Genomic DNA, 24207 nt, shown 5'->3' with positions numbered 1-24207 from the left:
ACGCTCATCCTGCCTGTGGAGATGGAGGCTGCAAGCCTGGGTCACAAATGAAAATGAGCTCTGAGTTTGATAACACAGACAAATGTGAGAAACAATTTGGGGTGAGAGGCAACCTGTTCAGGAGACCTGCGGAGACGAAACACACCTTTGAGCCCTGGCAATAATGACAGTGCCCCTGTCCTTCACGAAGAACATAAGGGTCCTCTGCTGCTTCCCCCCCTCAAACCAGCCACTGCAGTCACACCTTCTGGGTGTGACATCCCTTCAGAGAGAGGGACCTGCTGCCAGCCATGGCCCATGCTGCTCTGCTATCCTTGCTCATGCTACCCATTAAGATCATGGTTCTAAAGTCCTGAAAGCCCCGAAAAAAGCCTTGCAACACCCATGAAAATGATGCTAACAATTTAAAAATCAAACAGAAATAGAGGTTTTAGAAATGGAACCTGTCCTATGCTCAAGAGCCCTGCCTCTTAAGTCTAGCCACTGCCGTTTCTTGCCCCGGTCTGATTGATGCAATGAATTATCCACCCATCAAGCAAAATCTAGACATCTAAAGTTTCATGAAGATGAATCCAAATAACAAGTGTCCTGCAAACAAAAAGGGTGAACCCGACAACACTCCAGAATCCGCCCTCAGCTTTTATCCTGCTAGTGACTGTAACTTCTGAGACAGAGAAGATGACGATACCAAGGGTCAGGACATCTTCTGCTGCTCTCTTCTAGCTGCCTTGGCTAAGATCAGATGTGAAAACATCCTTTAAGCACAGAGACAGGTCAGCATTAATTCCAAAGAAACATATGGCCTGTGTACCTCTGTGATGTATGTCTGGACAACAGCGTCTGTCTGAACAATTAATCTTTGTCAACAGCACATGCCCAACCCCAGGTGCCCACATTAAGCAACTCTTCACACGTAATGGAAGAGTTGTCATAGATAGAGGGCTCTGCAAGTGCTCAAGAAATTCAAACAGGGTGTTGTCACCAAATCCAAATGCAGGAGGCACAAAGCTGCTCCATCGTCCTCCCAACCGGTAGTCTGTCCAACTGAAAAATGGCATTTTTTTTTTTTAGACACTATAGCAGCAAAAACACATGGCCAAGGCAAACTTATTTAAAAAAAAAAAAAATGGCCAAGCAAAACTAACATGCAAGTTCTCCCTTACAAGCAGACATGTCCTGCATTTGGAAAGCAGCCAGCAGTGCTACATGATGAGGACAACCTGGTGGGGAAATCGAAGGCTATCAAGCATCGCTGGAGAACTAAAGACAAAACTACAGCTTAGGAAACCCACAGAGGTATGCATGTGCTCAGGAGGAAATTCAAGACAGCAGATACAGCTCAACAGTCCTTTCTCGTAGCACATACTCTATCTCCATGTGCAAAGTGATCACAACATTCAGTTTTAGCAGGGGTGATGAAACCCTTCACCCCAGGTACAGCTTTGCATTTATGTGGGCAAGTTATCCTGGACACGTCTCACCTGTCTGCTTGAAGCAATGTCCCAGGGATTACTGACAAAACCCTGCAAATTATCTGTTCAAGTAAACATGCTCTTACATGATGCCTGGTATGAAGTACAGAGTGGCTGATTCATTTTCCAACAGATGCTTAGATAGACATGGGAAAAGGACAGGGATGCCAGATCTTAAATAGTCTGTGTATGTAGCTGGACTATGATTCTTTTATCTAAAAATGAACACTGTGGGGGGGGACTGGTTAGACTACACTATTACTTCTCGCCCCCAAAAAATGAAGCATTGGGCAATTAATTTAAAATATGAGTGACTCTTACAGGAAGGAGATATATATATCTATCTATATAGTTTAAAAAATAGGAAGTATGTCCAGACTATCGAAATGTAGCCGCTTCCATGTAAAATATTTGGCAATCTCAGGGAAATATTCTGCATTTCAGAGCTTTTCAAAACGCTGCCAGAGCACTGTGATCACAATGACTCACTGAAGTCGTACAAAGAAAAGAATCAAACAGGGACATTTTGAGACTCTCCAGAAGGAAATGAAGCATGGCAAGAAAACACACTATTTTTATCGGTGCTTTGTTTCATGTAGCAATTGCAATGTTCAAGTCAAACAGCCCAACGCTCGACAGCATGGTTCCAGCGAGTTACTTGGAGTCGCTCTCCTCCACCTCGCAGCTTCCTGCAGCAGCAGCCAGGACTTGGCAGCGCACACCCTGAGATCCGCGAGGCTCAGGATTCAGAAAACTTGCAATTAATGTCTCAATCTGTACCTCAAATCCTCTTCTCATGTTTTTCACGGGAAGAAGCTGCTGCTTTATTTATTTATTTATTTATCCTATTGAAACTAAAGATGTCAGACTGAATTTATATATTTATACCTGTGCAGGGCAGAACTCTCCAAGATTCCCTTAAAAATTACTTCTGCCTGGGTTACAGGACTGCAGCTACTTTGCCCAGAAGCTCTCTTAAAAAGCACAGCTGTTCCAGGACAGAAAACACCTTAACCTTAGATACATTTGTGGGTAAATTAAAGCCACTGGGTCACCCAGAAATAAATGTTTTAGATTGAATTTAGAAAGGCCTCACCTTTATAGCACCCCATCTGAAAGACAGAGAGGCTAAATGAAAACTCTTACATATGGTGGTGTTCCTACAAAGAACAGTTATGAACACTTGGCTGGCACAGACAAAGGAAGAAACATCACCTGGGAGAAGAAAACTTACTTTACACTGCAGTCTGTACCTGTTGTCTCTTAATACAGTCTCGGTGAACACAACGTCTGTAAGCCACATAACTCTCCCTTTCAACGGCTATAAGCAATTCTTAATTTTTGCCTCAGTCTTCTTGATAGGGACTTTTTGCTCTTTACAGGACACTGTTCTTCCTGCAGCTGGTTTAACTTTGCCCTGTTTCATGTAGTATTGGTTTTAGGATGCTACTGTGCTACAATAAAAAGGAGTTTTTCAGTTTCAAAAGTTCTAAAACAAAGACCCAGTCCTCTTCCCTTCTCCTCACTACACACCTTTTCTTTACAACCAAAATGTCTGCAGTTCTGAAGTAACTCACTGGGGTTTTGTTTTTAAACAAAGATCTTGATTTACCAGCTTTCTTGTGGCTTTGAGTCGTAAAGTAGGTCCATGGCCTTCAAATCCAGGATACTTTGCATTTGGGGGGGGGGGGGGGGGGGGGGGGGAGAAAAGAAAGCTAATAAAACAAGCACCTACACATCTGCTATCATCTCAGGGGCAGACAAATAAGGGACACACATAAATCAAACCCCAGCTGGGATGAGTTTTATTCTGGAGTATGTGAAAGGGAGCTCATCAAGCACACCGCAGGATCAGATTTGCTTTGGGAAGATCTGAGAGCGCGCCAGGACAGCAGCAGTGATCTCAGCTTTGCCTTTTGGAGCAACCTCAGCGCAAGGCTGAGTGGAAGAAGTCTCTTATTCAATCTGCCAAAACTGGTGATTGCAGCATGCAGTGCCCCTCATTTGCTCTATTTTATTGCTGCCTCACAAAATGCTCCTGTGATATGGAGGGCTAGTTGTACGGTAGAAACAAACCCACAGTTCTTGAATCACAGCCTTCCAAATGATCAACAGATGAATTCATGACCTTGCCACCAAAGCTGCCGCACAAGCTGAGCCCATCCAGGACTCTCCCCTTGCCCAGGTGGATTTTAATGCCCATATTTTTCTGTATTAAAAATAAAAGGTAGCTTGCTCACTGACAGTTTGTAAGAAGTTGCTCATAATATAATTTTACATATGCCAGATGCCAAAGTTACCTCCAGCGTTCACCCTACTCATGTCTCCTTCCCTGCTGCTAATTGCATTTTGCTCTGAGTGGAAAAAAGGTTCATAAGCAGGACATTTAAATCGCTTCCAGCTACATTCAACCCCAGGTTTGCATCCACATGCTGTCGTGTGCTAACCTTCTACATACTTCAATACAGCAAAAGCACTCTGCAGGCTCTGATGAGATGAAATGCCTGAAAGCAAAACATACAGAAGATTGTTTTGCACTTTTGCTAGCTATAATGGCAGTGACCAGCAACTGTATGGAGGCTGATGCACCAAAAGAAGGAGGAAAAGTTAGCTTTGATTTCTGATACTTTGTTCCAAGGTAGAAAAGGTACTTTGAGCATTTTCCTTTCCTGCAAGTTGCACACAGAGTGAGTGCAGGCATCTCTGCAGATATTTGCTATTGGTGTTACAATGCTATAATGACCCAGAGATATGCACTTTTACTGGAATAACATGACCTTTTCCAGTTTAGCAGATACTACTGTTAAAGTGTTTACTATCTGCATATTGTGCCCAGATAATTATCCTATCAACTTCCCTGTATATGGAAAAAGCATTTTAATTTGTAGCTGAGGACTGGAATTATAGTACCAGTCAATGTAGAAGCTGCAAGAATTTTGGTGCCATTTGTTTTGGTGTCTATTTGTGTTGCTTCATTTTGTATTTCACCGACTTCAAGTGCTGAAGCTTTGGGGGTTTCAAGACTGTGTCTTTTCTGGAAGCTGTTCTGGTACTGCACTCCACAGATCATACTGTGCCTGCAATGAAAACACAGGGTCCTTACACACTAACATACCTCCTTCTATAGAACTGAATCCCTTTCTCCTATCTTTGCTTCTTTTTAAGCATCAGTAACTGCTCGAGTTTCTAATATTGTTTCTTTGATGGCCACTCCTGTCCTGTGCTGGCTCTTCTTCACATCAAGCCTGCATGATACAAAACTGCAACCCAAGTGTTAAGCTTTTAACATAAGCATTTCTACTCAATGCCAATAAAATGCTTCAAGCACCTGTAATTAAACAGTCTGGAGATAGATCTGCTAGTTAGTACATTCAAAAAACCTGACAGTCTTTCAAAAATAAGAAAAAAAGGAGACAATTGTTCCATGTTAAGTCTTAACTGTAAGAAAATTGAGGTTACCTCCTCCAACAGCCACCAGGGAACTGGCAGTAACTGGGGACTCAAGGAGAAGAGAAAGTCTGCTGGTCACATTTGGGTTTGGTTGATTTGAGGGGGTGGATTGGAGGGGTTTTTTGTTTCTCCAAGATGCTGCAACTTTTCAACAAAAGGTTTTGTGTTATTTGGAACCTCTACATGGGATTCCTTAAGCTTTGGTATTTTGTCTATTTGTGTCAGTAAGTGTGATCAGCATAAGTAACCATCTGCCTCATCAGACATCTATAAGCAGCAAATTGCTTTTCAAGCATTTCAAAACTGGAATACAAGGATGTGGAAGAGCAATTATTAAAACAAGTTGTTAATATCAGAAGAGCCAATGTATTTTTATAAAAAATGTAGTTTAATCCAAGAATTACCTTGAGTCTGTTTAATGGGCAACACCCACTTGGTAAGCTGCACCAAACACTGGCTGTGCTAAGGTACACATAGCGGGAGCACAGAAAGGACAGGCAGAGATGCTGCCTGGTGCCCTCCCAATGCTTCTAAGGTGGATGTGCTATTGGGGCAGCAGAGGAGAAAGGCAGCCAACAGTGGCTAAGAGAGAGCCCTGCCTTACAGATGGGAGAACAGGTCCAGCCTGTCCACACCAGGGAGGAGCACATCTACCCTGCTCCTGCAACCCACTGCCCAGATGATGATCAGTCTCAAGGGCAACAGGCTCCAGCTTTTGCTGGCAGGCAGAAGCAAACATCCAAACTGATGGAAAGTTTAATCCATAATTATTTTTTAAAACTCTCAGCCGGACACCAATTTGGTTAGAAGTCTATAGACGAAATTCACAGGGGTTTTAAAGAATGAGAAAGTCAACATATAGCTGGTAAAAGCAGCTGCAAGTAACTGCAGACTGTCAACATCAAAAGGCTGGAGCAATACTTTTTCCTTTCAAGAGCTGTACTGGGATATTTTCATTGTTGCTTTCTAAACACCTACAGCTTTGTATGATCAGAAACACTCCTATGGTTAAGCTCTCTTCTCAGACATCTTTAATGCAAAATTCTGTTACAAAACAGCTTTTGCAGGCTCCCAAAGCAAGTACTTCTTGGAAACAGAACTCAGAAGCCAGAGTTATGAGCGAGGATCCAGGTTTTTGAGTTGAGATAAACAAAATCTTTTGCTAATTTACCATTGGCAAGCTCTGTGTTTAGCAAGAAGGCAAATAAAACTTCCCCCAGCACTCTGCTAGGCAAATGGAAGCACAGGCAACTATTCCAAGCACTTCACAGCAGTATTTTTCCATTTCCATCATGAAAGACATCTTAAGTGTTCGTTTTTTTTTAAACGTTTAACTACAAGGATGAAGGACTTGTGTTCCTTCATCTTAACCCACAACAGACTGGTGGTTTCCCCCCTCACCTAGCAAGGCATGAAGCTGCAGGACTGCAGGTGACTCCCACCAAAGTTGTTTCACTTTGATAGACAGACTTTCAGCAACGCATATCCTCAAAAAAATTCAGGCAGGTCTGTGAGTCAAGGCTTCCTGAAGAACACCACCAGTGATTCCTCCAATGCTGCCTGATTTCTCCCGTGTGAACCCAGACTAACACAAGTCACCCAGCTGGCTACTATGGAGCATGCACAGCTCTTCCTAACAGTTCCTTCTGCACCATCAAATGGGAGCTCTAAATATCACGTTCAGTCTTCAACTTCACATTATTTTCTGTGTTAATTGGCTGGGGATTCACAAACAGGAAGGATGATGTTACTCTGGAGGAAGAGCTGATTTCCAGTAGCACAGCCACACTAAAAAAATTTAGCTGCTTGCTTTTGTATACATTTTTCCCATGAAAAATTTTCAGCATCTTCTTTTTCCTCAAATAATTAAATTTCAAACTTGAGAATGTCTGAACTCATAGGTGGCACTGGCAATGACTGACTTCTTGTCTGTACCAACAAAACTTCCAAAGTTTTCCCCTGATCAGTTTGAAGTGTTGCATGTTCCTCACTCCTGATGCTGGCTCAAAAAGGCTAGTTATGGCAAGGGGCTGAATAGCTGCTCTATTTGAGATATAGCTTTTATAATTAACTCTACAGATTGATTTCTGCAGAAATCATTCTTTAAACAGGAGCTCCCTACTCCCAGAATGGCTTCTACTCAGCTAAGCTATTTAAGAGGTTACCTGGGACTCAAGTGCATTAAATTTCAGTTTCATCCTTTCAACCACAGCAATATCTTGAATTAAATTCCATACATCATATTTCTGTGTGATGTTGATACATTCACTTGAGTTTCAGAGACTATTGTAATTACTTATTGACTTGACTCATTCCAAATCCAACATCTTCCTGGAAAAAGATCATCTAAGTAAAAACAAACAAACAAACAAACAAACAAAAAAACCCCCACATATAATGTTGGGTTTAATCTGTATTTTATGCCTAATTCACAGGTTTGTTCAGCACAGCCACCTGAAAAGATTTAAGAAGCAGATGTGAAGCTTATCAGGAATAAACTGCAAAATAATTGTCTAAAAAAGGAAACGAAATCTCACTATGCTGTTCCTTTTATCTAGAAGCATTTAGAGATTATACAGAATAATCAAAGTTTGGGGACCGTTCAGTAACACAGATGAAGGGGATGATAGTGTGCTGTGTCGCTTCAACTGGCACAAGGCAAACTTCTGGATTGTTAGGAGAAAACACAGACACCATTTGTAAAACAGTTTAGACAAGTGCCCCTAATTATCTCTCAGGATTCACAACATGTTCAAGTACTCTTAGAGCATTAAAGAATCAACCAGAGAACATGTAATGTAATATAAAAGCACTCTTTCAAGTGCTATGAACATCTATAGTGTCATTTACTAATCTCTTGGTGACGACCCTGAAATTAATGCAAGACTGTGCAGTGGAGCATCTAAACTGCAGGCTTGGAAGTTCAGATATGTGACCTTTGTAAAGCCAAAACCCATCAGTTATAGCCCTCGTCCATTTATAGATAATCAAAGCTTTCAACGTCTACTAAATATATTATCCATAATCCCTGACGTCAAAGGTTAACAACTGTGCTTCAGGAGATGTGACTATTTACTTAAGTTTGATAATTATTTCATGTTGACTATAAAGGTGTTAAAATAAATCTACTCCTTTATAAAATATATAGGCAGTTGTTAGAAAAGCAACGATAGAAGAGTTTGAAATGCACACAGTTTCAGCAATGGGGAGGGGAAACACCCCCACAGACTTGGAAAACTACCAGAAACATTTACAATCAAAGACCAGGGACTTGGACAACTACCAGAAAGATTTACAAGCAAAGAAAACCTAACTTAAAATTATTACTTTCAAAAGCATCAGTATTTGTTTGGAACTACATGCATTAGACACCCCTATTCTTGGGGATAAGGAGAAAAAAAACAAAACAAAACAAAATTTACGTCCAGCCTAGCTGGTTACTTTAGGAAAGAGCAAGCCCTTCTAACAGATAAGATGCATTTTTAAAAGCTTTTTCTTCCACATGTTTTGTTCCAACTGTAAAAATTGACCTTTGGTTTTAACAAGCCATACATACCACTTGCCCCAGATGCAGGAGGCAAAGAACTGCACAGCCAACACAGCTGGTGCACCGGCCCCAGGGTCTGATGCAGGAGTGGGAAGCACAGAAGTCCACCCCCAGATGACAAAAGGCCTCCTAGACAGTATTTCCTGTTTTATGTTCAGGTGTCTACCTTCACCTATTTAATAGCACTGTTACTTAAAAGTATAAGTAAAATGGTTTTGCTCTTCACACTATATTCACTTATTCTCTCAAAATTCCCCTCCTGCTGAGAGGGGTTCAGGTGAACGTACCTCTGTTTCCTTTTGACTGGTTCTAAAAGGACCAATATATATGGGAAAAACTGAACAAATTCCAAATAATCCTGAGACAATACACATTATTTTCATAAAATGCCGTTTGACCAATTTTTTGGAGTATGTATTTTTCATTAGCTCCTCATTGCCAACAATGGCTTATTTGTATTTTTAGATCTGAATTTCCTGTTGCTTTAAAAAAATGTAAATGGCAAGAATTGACAGTGCACCGTAGTCTGCAGGGGTTCATCCAAGTATCTAGTTGTTGACATTTAAAACATCATGGCGGGCAAAATGGAAGAGGATAGTCTAGTGCTTCTATAAACATAATTTCCTTGTTTCCCTTAAAAAGTTATTAATTAAAAAGTAGTCTCAGCCAGGTTCAAACTCTTCAGGCATAGCCAGCTTCCTCTGATCCTGCTCTGCTGACAAAGTTTTCCTGGCATATTTATATTCTACTCAGGCAAAAAATAATATATCTATAATTCATCTTACAGCATACACAGGGGCAGTGGTAGCACCTTCACAAGACATCTTCCTGCAACATGAATGTGCACAGTAAACCACTGAAGCTTCCCTGGTTTACTGTCTTGCAGGTTACTAGAGTACCCTGGCCAAATGAAATCAGACTTATTACATAAAAAAAGACCTATCCACATCACTAATTATTTTGTCATGTATTTTAAAGTTTCTAAGTCTTGATGCCTACACTGCATTTCGTTCTCTACATATATTAAGGAAAAAGTCAAGTTCTGCAGCAAGTCCATAGACAGCCACTAAGAGGCCAGAACATGTACTAAGCAGGACCGGTTGCCCAATTTACTAGGGTGTATCTTATGTTCTTATGCTCTTCATTACCTGGGGACAAAGGGCTTCAAGCTGGCTGGCTGACATGCGAACCAATTTCACGCCTTCTTCGTTGTTTGAGATGGAACATGCCAGGTTGGCAACCTATGTCAGAGGTGGGAAAAACAAAACACAACTGTTAGAATTGGGTTTTATTTCCCGCTGTAGGAAACTTTTACTTACCCCCAACAGTGACCAGTAACCCATCATGAAATATAAAGCATCTGCATTTGTTCAGTTCTAACCAATTTTGAAACCAGTAATAACATCTGTTCCTTCTCTAGCCATAAGATCGTAACACATCTTATCATAAAAGCATAGTCATTCAAACAGGACAGACTGATTTGGTTAAATTCTCTCCAGCAAAATGTACAAGAGCATCACTGGAAGCACTTGAAGTTACAGTTACAAAGCCCATTCCCACTCGAGTGAGACAGCAGCAACCACACAATTAAAAAAAAAACAATCCAGCTCCCATGCATCTGAAGATTAAGTATCCTGATGTCCATAAGCATAGGGATGCTCCCATTTTCTCGTAACATTTCTATATCCTACTGTGTGAGAACTGAAAAGAACCTGGAGGCTCATCAAGCAATTCCCCTACGCAAGCGGTGCAGTGGTGTTGCAAAGCTCGAGCTGTTTTGCTGGTCTTGCCCAAAACGTGGCACCTCTGCAACAGGATAACGGTATTTGAAGGCCTTCGCTTAAACTACTCAATGTACTTTTTATCTAGTCAGACTGCAGTATCAGGCAGGTGTTCCTCCAGCCCTCCATTTATGGCGCAATTCATCGAATTAAACTGTTTGCTGGTACAGGTGAACTTGAAGATCCACCCACAATTCTCACAAAATTTGAATAGCATCTCATGATGTCAAAAACTTTACTCCAAAACCTTGACCTGCTGCACATCAGCATCCTTAACTAGGTCAGCTTGAAACAGAGGACCTTTTGTAAACACCTGACTTTTAAGAGCATACAGGAAGGGGACAGCACAGAACTTTTTGGTAATTGAAGATATTCCTCATACCAGAGCTAGTCTCAGGGGAAGGAAGTCTGAAGTAAGTTACATTTCTTAGTTGACAGGTGAATGACAAGCATGTTATTCTGAGCCATTTGAACACAGAAAGCTGTAAAAATAGCACGAAGTGAACCAAAATGAACACCGAGTACTGTCCTTTCAGAGACAGAGCAACCTGCAAAACCTCTCAGTTAATGTGCTGTAAAAGCATCATCACAAGCCAGCAGGTGTCCAGTAACACCAGTGAAGCAGATTTCTTCACATACTTTTCTCTATAAGCTTGGGAAATTCCATTCTCCCTTTAATTAAACTATCCTGTGTATTCATTTCGAAGTAGTATCTGCAGCTATATCACATGTTTTTCCCTCTCCCCAAGCCATTCCCTTACGACAGATGTTCCCACACAGAATACATTACTATCCCACAAACCGTCAACCACATGCCAATATACTTGAATAGTGTTTTTTATCAATCCCATTACTCATTTTGGGACCAAAAAAAGCAAGTTCCCACTGCAAAGTGCACAACCCCTTCCTCCCTCCAGTCCCAAATCAAGTTACAAAGCATAAGAACGGCGCACTGTCAAGAAGAGAGGTATGTTTCCAACAGCAAACAACCAAATAAACAGAGGCAACAGCATATATTTGGATGAAAACAAACTGAAGTTGAGAGAAAGACTATGCAGCATCAATAAGACATGGAAAACTCTGCCAGCTTTCAGGAATAAGAGTCCTAGTCCTCAACTTTCTTTTCCACTAGTCTTTGTGGACAAGATCTACGTATTAAGAGGTGGAGTTGCAGCAAGTCCTGGGCTCACCGCAAGGTTGTGCAGTTTGCACCCAGCTTAGCCAAGGCTCTTTTCTCCCTCCATTCTGTTACCACATTTGCTACAGTCTCCGGCTCAGTTCCTCTCTGCACCACTCTGTCATCAAACAGCTGTAGTCTCTATAATGCCCTATCAGAAAGGGATTTCATTTTGAACATAGGGGTTTTTTCCCCTGTAGATTTGCCATGTCTTAAAAAATCCCTAGCTCACAGCAAGCTGTAGTATATTACGCTTCTGTAGAGGCTAAAAAAAAAAAATAAAAAAAAAAAAAAATCAAAAGACAGTAAGATGCTATGATTTAAAAGTCAAATAAAGATTTTGCTGTTGTTTAAGCACAGGTCATATTTTTGAGAAACACCAATTTGCCAATATTTTTTATGGTCCATATTTCCACATCATTTTTGCCTCTGCAGCAGCGGTTACAATCTCTAGGAGCGAGAAGAACACAAAGCTCTATTGAGTAGGGGCTGAATAAAAGCGACATTGAAGCTCTACAAAATCAGCCTCTCCGATATCTGGAGATGTTGTGCTCTCTCTCAAGCCAAGGGTGATGAATCAAGCGCACAGAAACGCCACTCTGTCTGAATACAGAGAGGCAAAGAAGTTTATAATTGAGTGTCCCCGCCATGGCACGATGAAATTTTGCTTTTTTGCACAGTCATTTTTGAACAGTCATTTTTCTTCTGAATACCTCACTGATGGCAATTCTTCTTTAGAAATTGCCCAACTGGGACTGCCAACCTTTATGAAAGAAGCGTGTGTGCTTCCCTGACTGAGGGTCTTTGGCAGTTTAAGACAATCCAACTGTTGGCTGCCACATCCCATCCTACTGCTGCATCTCCAAATCTCAACACTTCATTTCAGCATGCTCATCCAAAAGAAATCTATTCGTTTTGGCGGATTAGTCTCTCTGCCAGATTAGCACACAAACTTCCCAGCAAACTATGTGCTGAACACCAGAGCGAAGCAGGGATGTGGCAGCAGCAGAGATGACTTCAGAGTGCTGCAGACACGGCTGTAAATTCACAGCAACACAACGTTTACTGCACCCATGGGAAGACTCAGTCAAACTATTGGAAAACACTCACAAACCTCTTAAAATTTGAAATTTAAGAAGAGCTTTGTCAACTAATTAATCAAGTTGTAGATGACATTACAATGAGGTATTTTAAATTGTCATTAATTGTCAGGTGGTCTATAGCATGAATTCTAAAATTGCATGTACCGGCTGAGATGCATGGTTGTTGGTCTAAGAAATTTAATTTTCAAAGTACCTGAAAGATCCCATCGTATTTGACAAACAACTTCAAACTCCCTGTCTGTAGGGAGGATAGGGTAGTGTTGGCCAGTTATTTGACCTGCACACATAATACATGGGATTTTTTGCAGCCGAAGTGAAGATTAACTATGGCCAAATTTGTTTTAAACTGTGCAGAGCACACGGAAATCACACATTTCTAAACTGCCAAAACAGAGCACCTCAAGCAAATAAAAATTCATCTTAAATCAAATGTAAATTAAATAGTTTCTCCATGTCTCCAACAACATAGCTGACTGACATAGTAAGTGGTCAGACTTGATTTAGAAAGAACACTTGTGCTTGAGAGCAAAATAGCAATTGAATTCCCACTGCATTTGTTCATTCTTAGCATTCAATATCATCAAGCCCCTTTACATAAGCACTACTGGCACAGGCATCAAAGGAGACCAAAAAAACCGCAAATAATGTAATCAGCCATAACGAGCAATCTCTTGAAAAAAGTTAAAAATACATTGGGAATGAAGACTGACTAGAGAAACTAGACTGACGTGGTTCAGAGATACCTCTTGCAGCACTGCCAGTTTAAAAGCATCTTTTTACAGCAGTATCTTAGTTGATAGAGTATACAACCACATCCCAGAGATGGGGCATAGCCCCCACACCCCAAAGAAGCAGGATGGACCCAAAGCAGCTGCTGATGTTTAAATGAATGAGCTTAAATTTACCCCCAGTGACAAATGCACTGAGCATTATTGAGATGTGCACGGACACTGCCGTTTCTACAAACTGAACCAATGAACCGGTGCCAAGTAAAACTCAAAGCTGGATGAACTCATCTGGAAAGTGGGTTTCATGCACTAATCAGTTTTTGAAACTCAAATCTGATCGGTATTAACGATGACATCAGAGTACTGCAAGATGAGATGATGACTTTGGAGGAGACATTATTTAACGGGTTCCTTCTAGAGGTAGGCACTATCTCAGTGCAAAGGGTCAATCAGGAATACGTTATTAGCAGGAAGGCATAATTCCAATATTAAAAAAATATTGTACTACCTGTCACAGAGTGATTCCATCTGAAATTATAGTCATTTTAATTCTTCAGAATTTACTGATTTTAAATCAGGAAAAACCTTGACATTGCTAAAGCAGTTTTTTCCTCCATTGGTGACTATTTGTCAGCTTACCTTTGTGTTGTCAGCTGCTGAAGACAACTGTCTTCTCTGACAACAGGCAGTTTTTACCTTTTCACCTGGAATACTTTTTTAAAAAAAACCCAAACAAACAAACAAGTGAACAAACAAAAAACCCCAAACTTGAAATTTGTCCAGGCAATGACTAAGGAGCCATGTCTTCCAGCAATTCAAAGACGACAGCAACCTCAACTACATGAGTTTGGGGTCATCGCTGAGCTTCTTAAACTACACTGTCGAAAATAAAAAAGGAATACTGATACATACAGCTTTGTACTTGTTAAAACTTTCTCTTTGCACTGACTTCCTAGCTTAGGTAGTGGGTTACTTTACATGGGACTGCTTATTAAAGGATTGACAATTTGCTTTTTCATTAAGACAAAAAAAATGCAAGAGAAGAAACGAACTATAATCTCTAACACATTAAATCTTCCTTTTCAAGGATTTCAAAGGCTGACACTGAAAGTTTGTATTAAAGTCTTTGCTTTGTGCACCAGGATTGACTTCAGAGAAGCAACACCAAGTTTTTCCTCCTTGTTTACAGGTCATGTTTTTAGGACAGCTTCTTCAGGAAGTCAAGTATGCAAAGCCCTCCTAAATGGGTGCTGGATGCAATCATCCAGCAATGGTGTAATCCAAAGGCGCCTCAGTAATGTGTTTATTGTTGCATAATTTAAAATTGTCAGAGCTGCCTCTGCCACACAGCATTGTTATAAATAAGGATTACATATCGCTATGCAGGAGACAAACATACACTAATTGAATTCGAAGAGTCTGACTACTCTCACTTGAAACTGCAGTTGTAAAAATAGCATTGCAGAACTAAAGAGTTTTTAGATAGTCTTACAACTGAAAAGATAAACTTTTTAGTTTAACATCAACCAGTATCTCATCATATCTGATGCTCAAAAACCCTTATGCAAAAATAACAAAACCATACCCATGTATGCACAGATACTTTGGGAATTTCAACATTGAAACAAAGCTTTTCAAAGGTGTTCCTCGCATTTTAATTTCTGATTAAACTTCAAAACTTTAGCTTCTTGTTCTATTTTTTGCTTTCCATTTTACAATTTCTCTGGGAATGTAAATTCCCACTTTTAAGCAGCTTAAAATCACTCATTTTAAAAGCAAAACAGAAGTATGGACAGGCAGCCATTCAACATTTTCCTCTTGAGTACCTGCTGAAGAAAAGTGTATCTGATATTCTCACAAAATTCAAATTCAGCACATCTAATTTCTTCCTCCCCTATATTAAAAGAACAGTCCAGATTCACTTTATGATGCTCAAAGCCCATGAAATTAATTTATCTGCAGAAACAACTGTTCCTGCAAAAGTAAGTAGCAACTGAGGACTCTCTGAAGAGGTGTGTCAATTACGTAATTTCTATCCCTCTTAAAAAAAAGCCTTTATTTTTCAGAAAGTCCATATATTTATTAGTTCACTCCTATACTACACTCAATATTCAGGACGAATGCGAGCATTTTAACATCCAGTCCTAACAGGTACCACATGAGGGAGAATCTGCATTATAGCTATAATCCTATAAACTCGCTAGTTTTGCAGAGGCATAGCTAATTATGAATTACGCAAAACAGTTTCACTTCTTTAATGCACAGAGGGATGGCAGAAGGACTTCGGTTCAAATCCACAGGGACTCTGGAGCAAGTTACCAGAAGTCATGCTGTCAACTACTCTGTGATTTTATATGACTTAAGTAGTTGCAAACGGCTGCAGCTCCACAGAAGGTACCTTGCAAGAGCTTATTGTGGACAACAGAATCCCGGTGTATTAACTTAAAATAGTAGAAGTCTTTAAATAAAACAATCCGCATACAGTAAGACTCCAGAAGTAAAGCGCTGAGGGGAACGATGGACTAAAATTGAGAGAACTGCTATTTCCAGAACTCTGCAACCTTATGCAGATGACAGCAATTTTAATTTCAAGCCTGGTTATAAACACATGAAGGGAAACTTTCAGCTAGACTGAACAAAACTGGCAAGCAAAATGTTATTTTTGATTCAAAAGTTTTAGACAATGAGAAATGGGGGTTTCAGGATTTTTTATTTTAGCAGGTTGGCAACTGATTGAAAAATGAAGATGATCAGAGACAACACACTATGTACTTTCTGCACCATGTAATGTTGAGGTAATTGTTTAATATTTTCATGTGTAACCACCTGTCTTTTGGGATCAAATCTCAGAACTTGCAGCTTTCAAGTTGTATCTGTATGTCTAAAAATCAGAATATAGCTTTGCATTTGGCTCTCAACCTAAACAAGCCATCTCCAACTACCCCTCCAGCTACCTGGTGCTATTCTATGTATATCTGTCCCACAAAAGCTCTGTTCAACTCTGTTCCATACCCGGAGGAAACGTCCTTCTCTAACAGAGTGCAACCCCACATGTTGTCAAGGTTTCATAAAGGAGGGAAAATTTTCACAGAGTTGGGCAAACCTGGAGTTTGTGCATCATGACAAACTCAGCTGGGCTCCATTTACTGATCAGCAAGTGCAGAAGGGAGAGCACTTCTCTCTTGCCAACCGGGAAGTTCCTCAATCAAAGAGGGGGAAGAGGTGTTTGAAGGGAAGTGATACATCTATAGCATAAAACATATCCACGGTAGTAAAGTGCTAGCAGTACAAGATACCTTTATTTCCAGACTGGTAGATTATCCTTTCTATAGACCTGACAGAGAGCAGAGCTGGTAAAGGAATACCAGTGTGCTGTGTGGGCACCGTGCCCCTCATAGATGCAGCTGTAGCAGCAGATGTAACTATTGGCACAGGGACGATTCCTTCCTCAGACAAACAAGCTAAAGTGATAAAATGTTGTTATAAGCACAAAACACATTAGTTACACAAGTCGATCTGAGCTACCATGACAGAAATCACACTGCTGATCTGTAATGTAGATCTGATCTTAAACTAAAACTTTCAAAGTGAATCCTCATTTTAGATGCTTCTTAGCAACACAAATGTTTTTCTTTAAAATAAAAGTGTTTCTAGTAGTGATATTTGGACAGTACCTCAATAATTATCTTCATCCAAAGAAGCCTTTATGTTTATCAAAGTGGAAATCATAATTCTTTCATATCTCATTTGGCTTATCACTCAGAGCATGCTGCATTATGATCTTACTAAAGGCTTCCAACTTTGTGCTGTTTAAACCAGTTTTTGGTGATTCAGACAACTGTTCATGGCAAGTTTAATGGTAATTATAAGTATATTATGCTCTTGAAGAAGGCGACAAAATAGTAAAAGGAATGAGCTCTATGCAGACTTCAGGCAACTCCTTGATGACACTACATGACTAATATTCCAATATTGCTAATGACCAAGATGATGAAAATCCAGACATGCATCAAGGCTTTTAGTTATATATCAAGGATTAAAACATTTATGCCACATCTATAAAAGCTGTACCCAAAAAACTACTTCAAAATCCTGTTGGAATTAAGACTCAAGTATCTGGAAAATAAAATAGGCCAGGACTCTACTGCTTTTTACCCACCTCTGAAGACATCATGTCAACAGCACCTATACTCAACTGTGCTTGTACTTCCTGACCTCTTTTACAGATTTCCTCTTCCCTAAATACTTCTGTCTGTTTCCAAAGGAAAAAGGAACAGAGTAAATACTGGGCTGTTTTGAGTGGGGTAAAAGGACATTAACACAGTTTGCCAAACCCTAACCTTGTTCACCTCCAACTTCTACATCCTTCACCTCTCTCTTGGCCCAAGTGTTTAAAGACCAAGCCCCACACTCTCAACGTAACGACTGCCCCTATGGAAAAGGTATGGCAGAAATGCCTCTCATCCATGTAGCAGCAGCTAATCAGGATGATTTTCAAATAGAAGAATGTCTCCAAACAGCCCGATCACTGTCCAGATATGAGAGGGTTCAAATTCATCTTTAATCACTTCATCTCTCCCATCAGTTTCACTGTCAGATTACCGATTACCTTGCTTCTCCCATGTGTACTTACAAGGAGATCTGGATAGAAAGATTACCCTGAAGTCTCTTACTCCTCTTCCAACATGATTTTTAATCTCTACCAGCATTCTACAGACCCTTTCATACATAATTCGGTGTAGCATTAGAAGATTGGCCTCAAAAAAAAAAAACCCCAACACCCTGACAAGAACAAAAGTTATCCTATTAAAAGGTCACTTGCCTTTACTTATGTATGACGTATTAAATTTGTATACCCAGTTTTGCTGGAAAATGAAAGAACTTTTTTCTGCCGAGGCTTTCCTACTTTACTGATTATGAATGTAAGGAAAACATATTCTATGAGTAGAACTTAATTTATTTATGAATTAGTTGACTAATAAAATGAACTTACAAGGAAAGCGCATCCGTTCTTGAACAATGTCAGACTTTAGAGGGCACATTAGAGTTATACTGGTCATTTACTGAAGACATTTGCTTTAAATTGCTGCCAAGGTTATCTATAGACAAATTACAGAAATCGTGCTTGTTCTTTGGAAGAGACATTTTACTCTCTCTTAAAATGGGAAATTAGTCTTGGGTTGGACTAACTCTGCCTCCCTTCTCCAGACCACAGTGCAAGGATATTTCCCTTGCAATACAGTTACCTTAAAAATAAAAGCAAGTAGAAGACAAACCTGAGCTTGCAGATTCAACCCTGCCCCCCCCCCACCCCCCCACAAAAAAAAAATTAGCTTAATGAACAGGAAAAATAGGTGCTCAGGTACCACAGTAGTGACTGATAATGACCCTAGCCTGGAAAATGACAAGTTTTGAGACACTAATATACCCAAAGTTCAGGAAAACATTCCAAGTCAATATTTGATTTGGGTGTCAAGTGCTATGCTTGTCTGCATTTTTCACCCAAGATACATCATCTCTCTCATTTAATACCAATACCAATACCTACCTTTGATGGCAAGCATGATGAAAGAATATTTAAAGAATGAGCAAAGTCAGTCCACTCCACCTCCAAAGACACTAGTTTTATAAGCTTCCTTTGCTGTGTCTGAAGTCCAAAAGCCAGCTATTATTTTAAACCCAAGCTATGTTTTACCCACTTCAGATTTTTTTAAAAGCCCTTCACATGTAAAAAACTTGCAGCTGTTAGACTCTGAAGACTATATAGGCTGCAAGTATGGGCAAATCAGGATAAATTACAATAAAAACATTGCAAGTGTGCAAGGCTTTGGGCTTTTGGAGAGTAACATGTTTAGACCAAGGTCTGAAGAATTAACCCTAGGACATCAGGCTAGACAATTAGGGCAACAGAAGGGGAAAACGTCAGCAGGAGAGGCTACAGACAGCTTATTGAGTTGCAAGTGCCCAAATGTGGTTCTTTCCAAGCAAATAAATTTGCACTCTGCATCTGCTCATGAGTTTTCATTGAAGATGAGAAAATCATCTCTCCATGTACAAGATACAACCCAGTGCATTAAAAAATGGCACAGAGCAGTCTTCTCAGATAAATTAAAGCAATTGGGAAAAAAATTGATGCTTATGAAACAACATTGAGAGCTCTCTCCTCCCTGGTCTTACCAAAGTTTCTCTGAGAAAGAGACTTAAAAATAAAATTTAAGCTGGGAAACACATTTGACACAGGAGTACTGGGTTGTAGAATACGATAAGATTATTTGCTGTTTTTGAGGAATTATAAACTCTCCCCTTCCAAAATATTCTTCAGCAAGCAAACAGCTACTGGAAGATTTTAACCTGGACTATGTCCTCATTTACCTTTTAGCTAGCTCATTTCTTACGGTCTGAAAAACTTTTCCATTAAAACTATACAGTATAAAACAGTGACAAATTGACAACCTAATTTTTGTTTTTCTAAAGCGTTCAATAGTGCAGCAGAAGTTTCTTTTTAACATTTATGGCTTTTTCACTTTTCAGAGAATAGCCAGAAGTGTCACTGCAGTGACCACAGAGCGCGGTACAAAGGCAACTTGTGCACAAGCACACTTCAAAGACTGGGACGAACAAAAAGTCAGCGTGGTGCTAAGTGACATCATTAAAAATGAGCACCAAGTTGCAGGACAGCCTAGTTTCTTCTAGGGAGGAACACTGAATCCAAGGATGGCAATGCCAAGCTGCCTTTCCTCAAGAGCAAAGTTACAGGTTGGAGAGCCAAGGCTACTTTAGCCAGCATGGTAAAAACCATCGGAATGCAAAAGCACTTTGCAATCTGTAAATTAGAAAGACTTTCGTAGCTCACAAGTGAATTTAACTTTTTCTTACACTGGTTCCTGAAATGCTGTCTCTTCTGTTATTCTTGTATGCTGTATTTAAATTGGCTTCCCAATTCCTGAATTAAACTCCTTTAACAAAATTCAGGCAGAGTGCTATCTAGTTAATGGACTGTTAGTACAGAGCAATTTTGAAAGCTATCTTTGAAACATATTATTCAACTGAGACAAATCTCATTTTACTATTTTACCGTTACTCAGTTTTCAAAAGGCAGGATAAGGGGGTTAGTATTTTACTACGTGAGAAACAAATTAGATGGAAGCTCTTTGGGACACAGCTTTGGTATGGCTTCTCTAGAAGATACAGATCCAGCAGGCAAATCAGATTTTTGTGATTATTACACCTTTTGGTCAAATTTGGCTGCCTAGACTTTAGCAACTGCAAAGCAGACAGTACTCTGCTGCCAAGGGAACATTTCAAAATAAAATCACCCAAATCATGTGCTTGCATCTCTTTAGAGCTACTTGGAGGGCCTGTAAACACCTCTGCACTGCAGGAACGAGAACTCCCCATGCTAATCCAGGGCAGAACCAGCACTGCCACTCTTCCCACCATCTAGCCAACACCTGTAACAGTGTAGAATCCAAAAAAAAAAAAACCAAAACCAACAAAAACAAAACAAAACAAAACACAAGCAAAAAAACCCCAACAAAAAACCTCACAGTCCCCTCTAGTGGCTGGTTTACCTGGAGAGCTGCACTTACTCTTCCAGGTCACAGGACAAAGGGCCACTAAAACCAAGGTGTAAAACTTCTCACTAATTCAGAGTGGGTCTCTTATGTGCATTTCTTCCCATTGCTTAGCATTAATGGAAAGGACATGTTCTCTTCTACATCTAAAACACAGAAGCCTGTCAATCATGACATGATACACAACACAGCTCCATTTTGCACTGCAGCTGTTTTGTCACATTTGATGCCTTGAGTCACTCAGCAGCATTTCTGAGGGTAGTTACAATAAACTCCCCAGCACACTTATCTTCCACTGAAAACAGGTGGAAGCAATCACTTCTCATCTCGCCAAGTGGAATGTTTTCTGTTCTGCTCTTACACAATCTTTTATTGTTTCTCTGGATACCTGCAGTTGAGTTTTCTGCCCGAGAGCAGAATCATATGAGAACTTGCAAACATCCTTCTCCATTCTGGCAGAGACACACCGAGACATTGTAAGTGAAACCCACCCTGACCTGTCTTCCTTCACAGTAAATTTGACATCACATACAACTCTGCAGTGGCTCTCTATCCCCTCAAGACAAGGGCTCTGCAGGAGTACTATTCCCCTTCTGTCAAAGCTAAGTGTATATATTAATCCATTTACATTCATGGAAGAGGTTTATAAGCCACCTCGATCATGTTACTCCATAGCTATAGTTATGTTTTAGACAGCAAAAGCAATAAGCAAGCCTTCAAAAAGTTGTTGCAGCAGCATATCATTTTAGCAGAACCTTTTGATGCCAGTCAGAAACATTGTTTAATGCATACTTTCAGGGGAATAGTCCTTCTTGAAAGACAGACTGTTTGGCTGAATAGAGGTTCTGTAAAACTCATTTGCAGCTTGGCATTTTGCACACAAGGTAAGGTCAGTAACAACCACTCTTACATGGCAGTGAGGACAGCCACCCACTGCTTTTCAGACGGCACACATCTTCTGAAAGAGCAGGGAGTAAGGGCTCACCTAGCAAGGGCAGGAGAGAAGCTCGCAGACAGAGCAGAGCCATTACTCCTTCGTAATTAAGCCGAAAAACTCCATGTGTGGACACCATATACCCACTGAAGAGGTGGCAGAACTATGACAGAATAGGCCCTGCTGCTGTTATCTTAGTCACCTTCTCCTGTATGCAAGCCCTAAAAATAGTTTTCCAAATAAATTAGTCTTGCAACACAAAGATAAGAAGCTTTAGACAAAACCCGCTTCAGAGCGCTCCCACCAGTGCACGTGGAACAGCTGTATCCTGCTGCCAGGCCGGGCACAGCAGCACTGCCTTCTGCCTGCTGTTTTGTTGAACATTAGCTCCTTAAAATTTAGAACAAAACAACTTTGAATCTGTATGAATATGGCATTTACATATGGCAGGCCAAAAGTGAGGAACAGATACCTTCGAAGAATTGCAATTTTCATTGCTTAGCAAATCTGAAGAGCTGGGCTAGCTTGATACACCCCAGAGCATGGGGCAGTTGCTCACTGCACTTGGAGCCCCTAAGACTTTTTTTTAAAGTGAGAAAAAAAATAGTCAGAAACTACTTCAACGGATGTTCAGTAAGTCTTATTATTGAGTAATTTAAATCCATCAAGTTGTGTGAAAGTATTCCTGAGGAGCCTAGAAGACACGTGGACTCTACCACAGTGATGCTAAGAGAGCAAAAATATGTTAAGCAGTATTTGAGTGTTCCCAGGTAGCTGCTGAGGTTAAGCACACGAGCCAGCTGATGCCCCAAAGCATACCGAAGTACATGGGAGGAATTTTTGAAGTTTATTCCTAGTGGCATGTTTCTTCAACAATACCTATGGATGTTTGTTCCTTGCCATTTAGCATCAGCCGGCACAAAACTCTAATGCGAAAACAATGGCAAGAGGACAAGGTTACTGAGATGCATCCATGAATACAGGGTACCAACTCATGGTGCTCTTTGTAAATGCACTACGGGTTGGGAAACAATTACCTTTAATAGTAGACTAATGACCTTTAAGTGCATTTTCGTTAAGACTGGGCAGTGGCATTTAAACTGATCTCCCCATAGATTAGGTATCGTCCTCAGTAATGACAGTTTGAGAGACTTTGGGTTTTTGTTAGAAAAAGGTAATAGGGGTCAGTTTTGCTGTTACTACAAGATTTTTGTTTGCAAGCAGGTTTTCATTCTAAAAGTCTTCACATAAAAGGCCTGTTTATATTCAGTGGTATTTTACTGAAAAGCAAAAATGTCCAGGCTTCAAGCAAAGGGTCAAGATATACAGCAACAGTCATGCCGTAGCCTCCCTTACTTCATACCATCTCCAACTAACAAAGCAAGTAAAGATAACAGCATAATACACTCGTACTGTATAATAGCTAAAACTACATGGGCTATGTAACAGTAACTGCTGCTTTTTGATAAACTTACATTTTTAATTATTTAAATATTAAACTGTATTTAAAGTCATTACAATAACATTTTAAAAGTAAATTTATTACAGAATTTGTTATTTTGCTTTAACCGAATTGAAAAATGTGTTTTGCCTAGTCTTGCCTTAATTTAACTAGTGATAATTTAATTTTAATTTGTACTATCTTACCTCAATCAATTTGTTGGCATGTTCACGGAAAACCTGGGCATATTCTTTAACTTCTTTTTCGTTCCCATTCTTGGCAGCTTCAATCAATACTAAAAGTGGAACATTTGTTTCCAGAAAAGAGTCTGATACATGGTCCATAACAGCTTTGCGTAGCTAAAATAAAAATAAAACAATAAGCTATTTTTCAGTAGTGTTCTGCTGCTGCTTTCCTTTGACTGTATTAATACATGAAGCTTAAAGTATTTTTGTCATTCATCCTTCTTCCTTTGTGTGACTAAGGCTTTCTCTGCACTAAGTCTTGTCTATACACTTTTTGCTTCAATTTAAGTTAAATCTCCTTAAAAAACTGGATTAGTTATATAAGCGCAAGTAGCCAGTTTGGCCACAAATACTGATTTAGCAGCTCATACTAGTTTTTTTAGAGTAAATTCGCCGCTGCTTTCTCACAGCTGATTAAACAACATGCTGATTTAGATTTTTTATTTTTCTACTAGAATAAAACCGTTTTTCAACAAATGTGATCCATATTCACATTTACTCGAACAGAGGGATATATTGCTTTAAAAACCAAACAGACAAAAGGTTGATGTTACATAAGTACAGTCTTCAAAGAAAATTGTCTCTCTGAGAGGAATACCATCAGAATTATAAAACATACTTGATTACATTCAAAATCCATAAAATGGAAGTATGTTTGTTTTTTTTAAATCTCTCTTGCCACAAGGATGATTAAGAATCCAACATCTTTATGACACAGATAAAAAGGGGATTACATTTCTACCCCGTGCTTCCTT

The 24207-nt window shown here is 39.9% G+C and overlaps 1 protein-coding gene across 2 annotated transcripts in view; it reads right to left on the bottom strand.

Moving 5' to 3' along the window:
- CTNNA1 (catenin alpha 1) overlaps positions 1-24207 on the bottom strand; it is a 115746-nt gene that overhangs the window by 23423 nt on the left and 68116 nt on the right. For both annotated transcript variants that reach the window (XM_042789971.1, XM_042789970.1), the window contains exons 9-10: positions 23414-23566; positions 9618-9710 (exon numbers count right to left, since the gene is read on the bottom strand). In XM_042789971.1, the coding sequence (XP_042645905.1) occupies positions 9618-9710; positions 23414-23566 (246 nt within the window). The remainder of the gene's footprint in view (positions 1-9617; positions 9711-23413; positions 23567-24207) is intronic.

The sequence above is a fragment of the Tyto alba genome, unplaced genomic scaffold (assembly GCF_018691265.1).
Source record: "Tyto alba isolate M040663 unplaced genomic scaffold, T.alba_DEE_v4.0 Super-Scaffold_17, whole genome shotgun sequence".
Lineage (NCBI taxonomy): Eukaryota > Metazoa > Chordata > Aves > Strigiformes > Tytonidae > Tyto > Tyto alba.
This window is presented reverse-complemented; position numbering and strand designations above follow the sequence as displayed.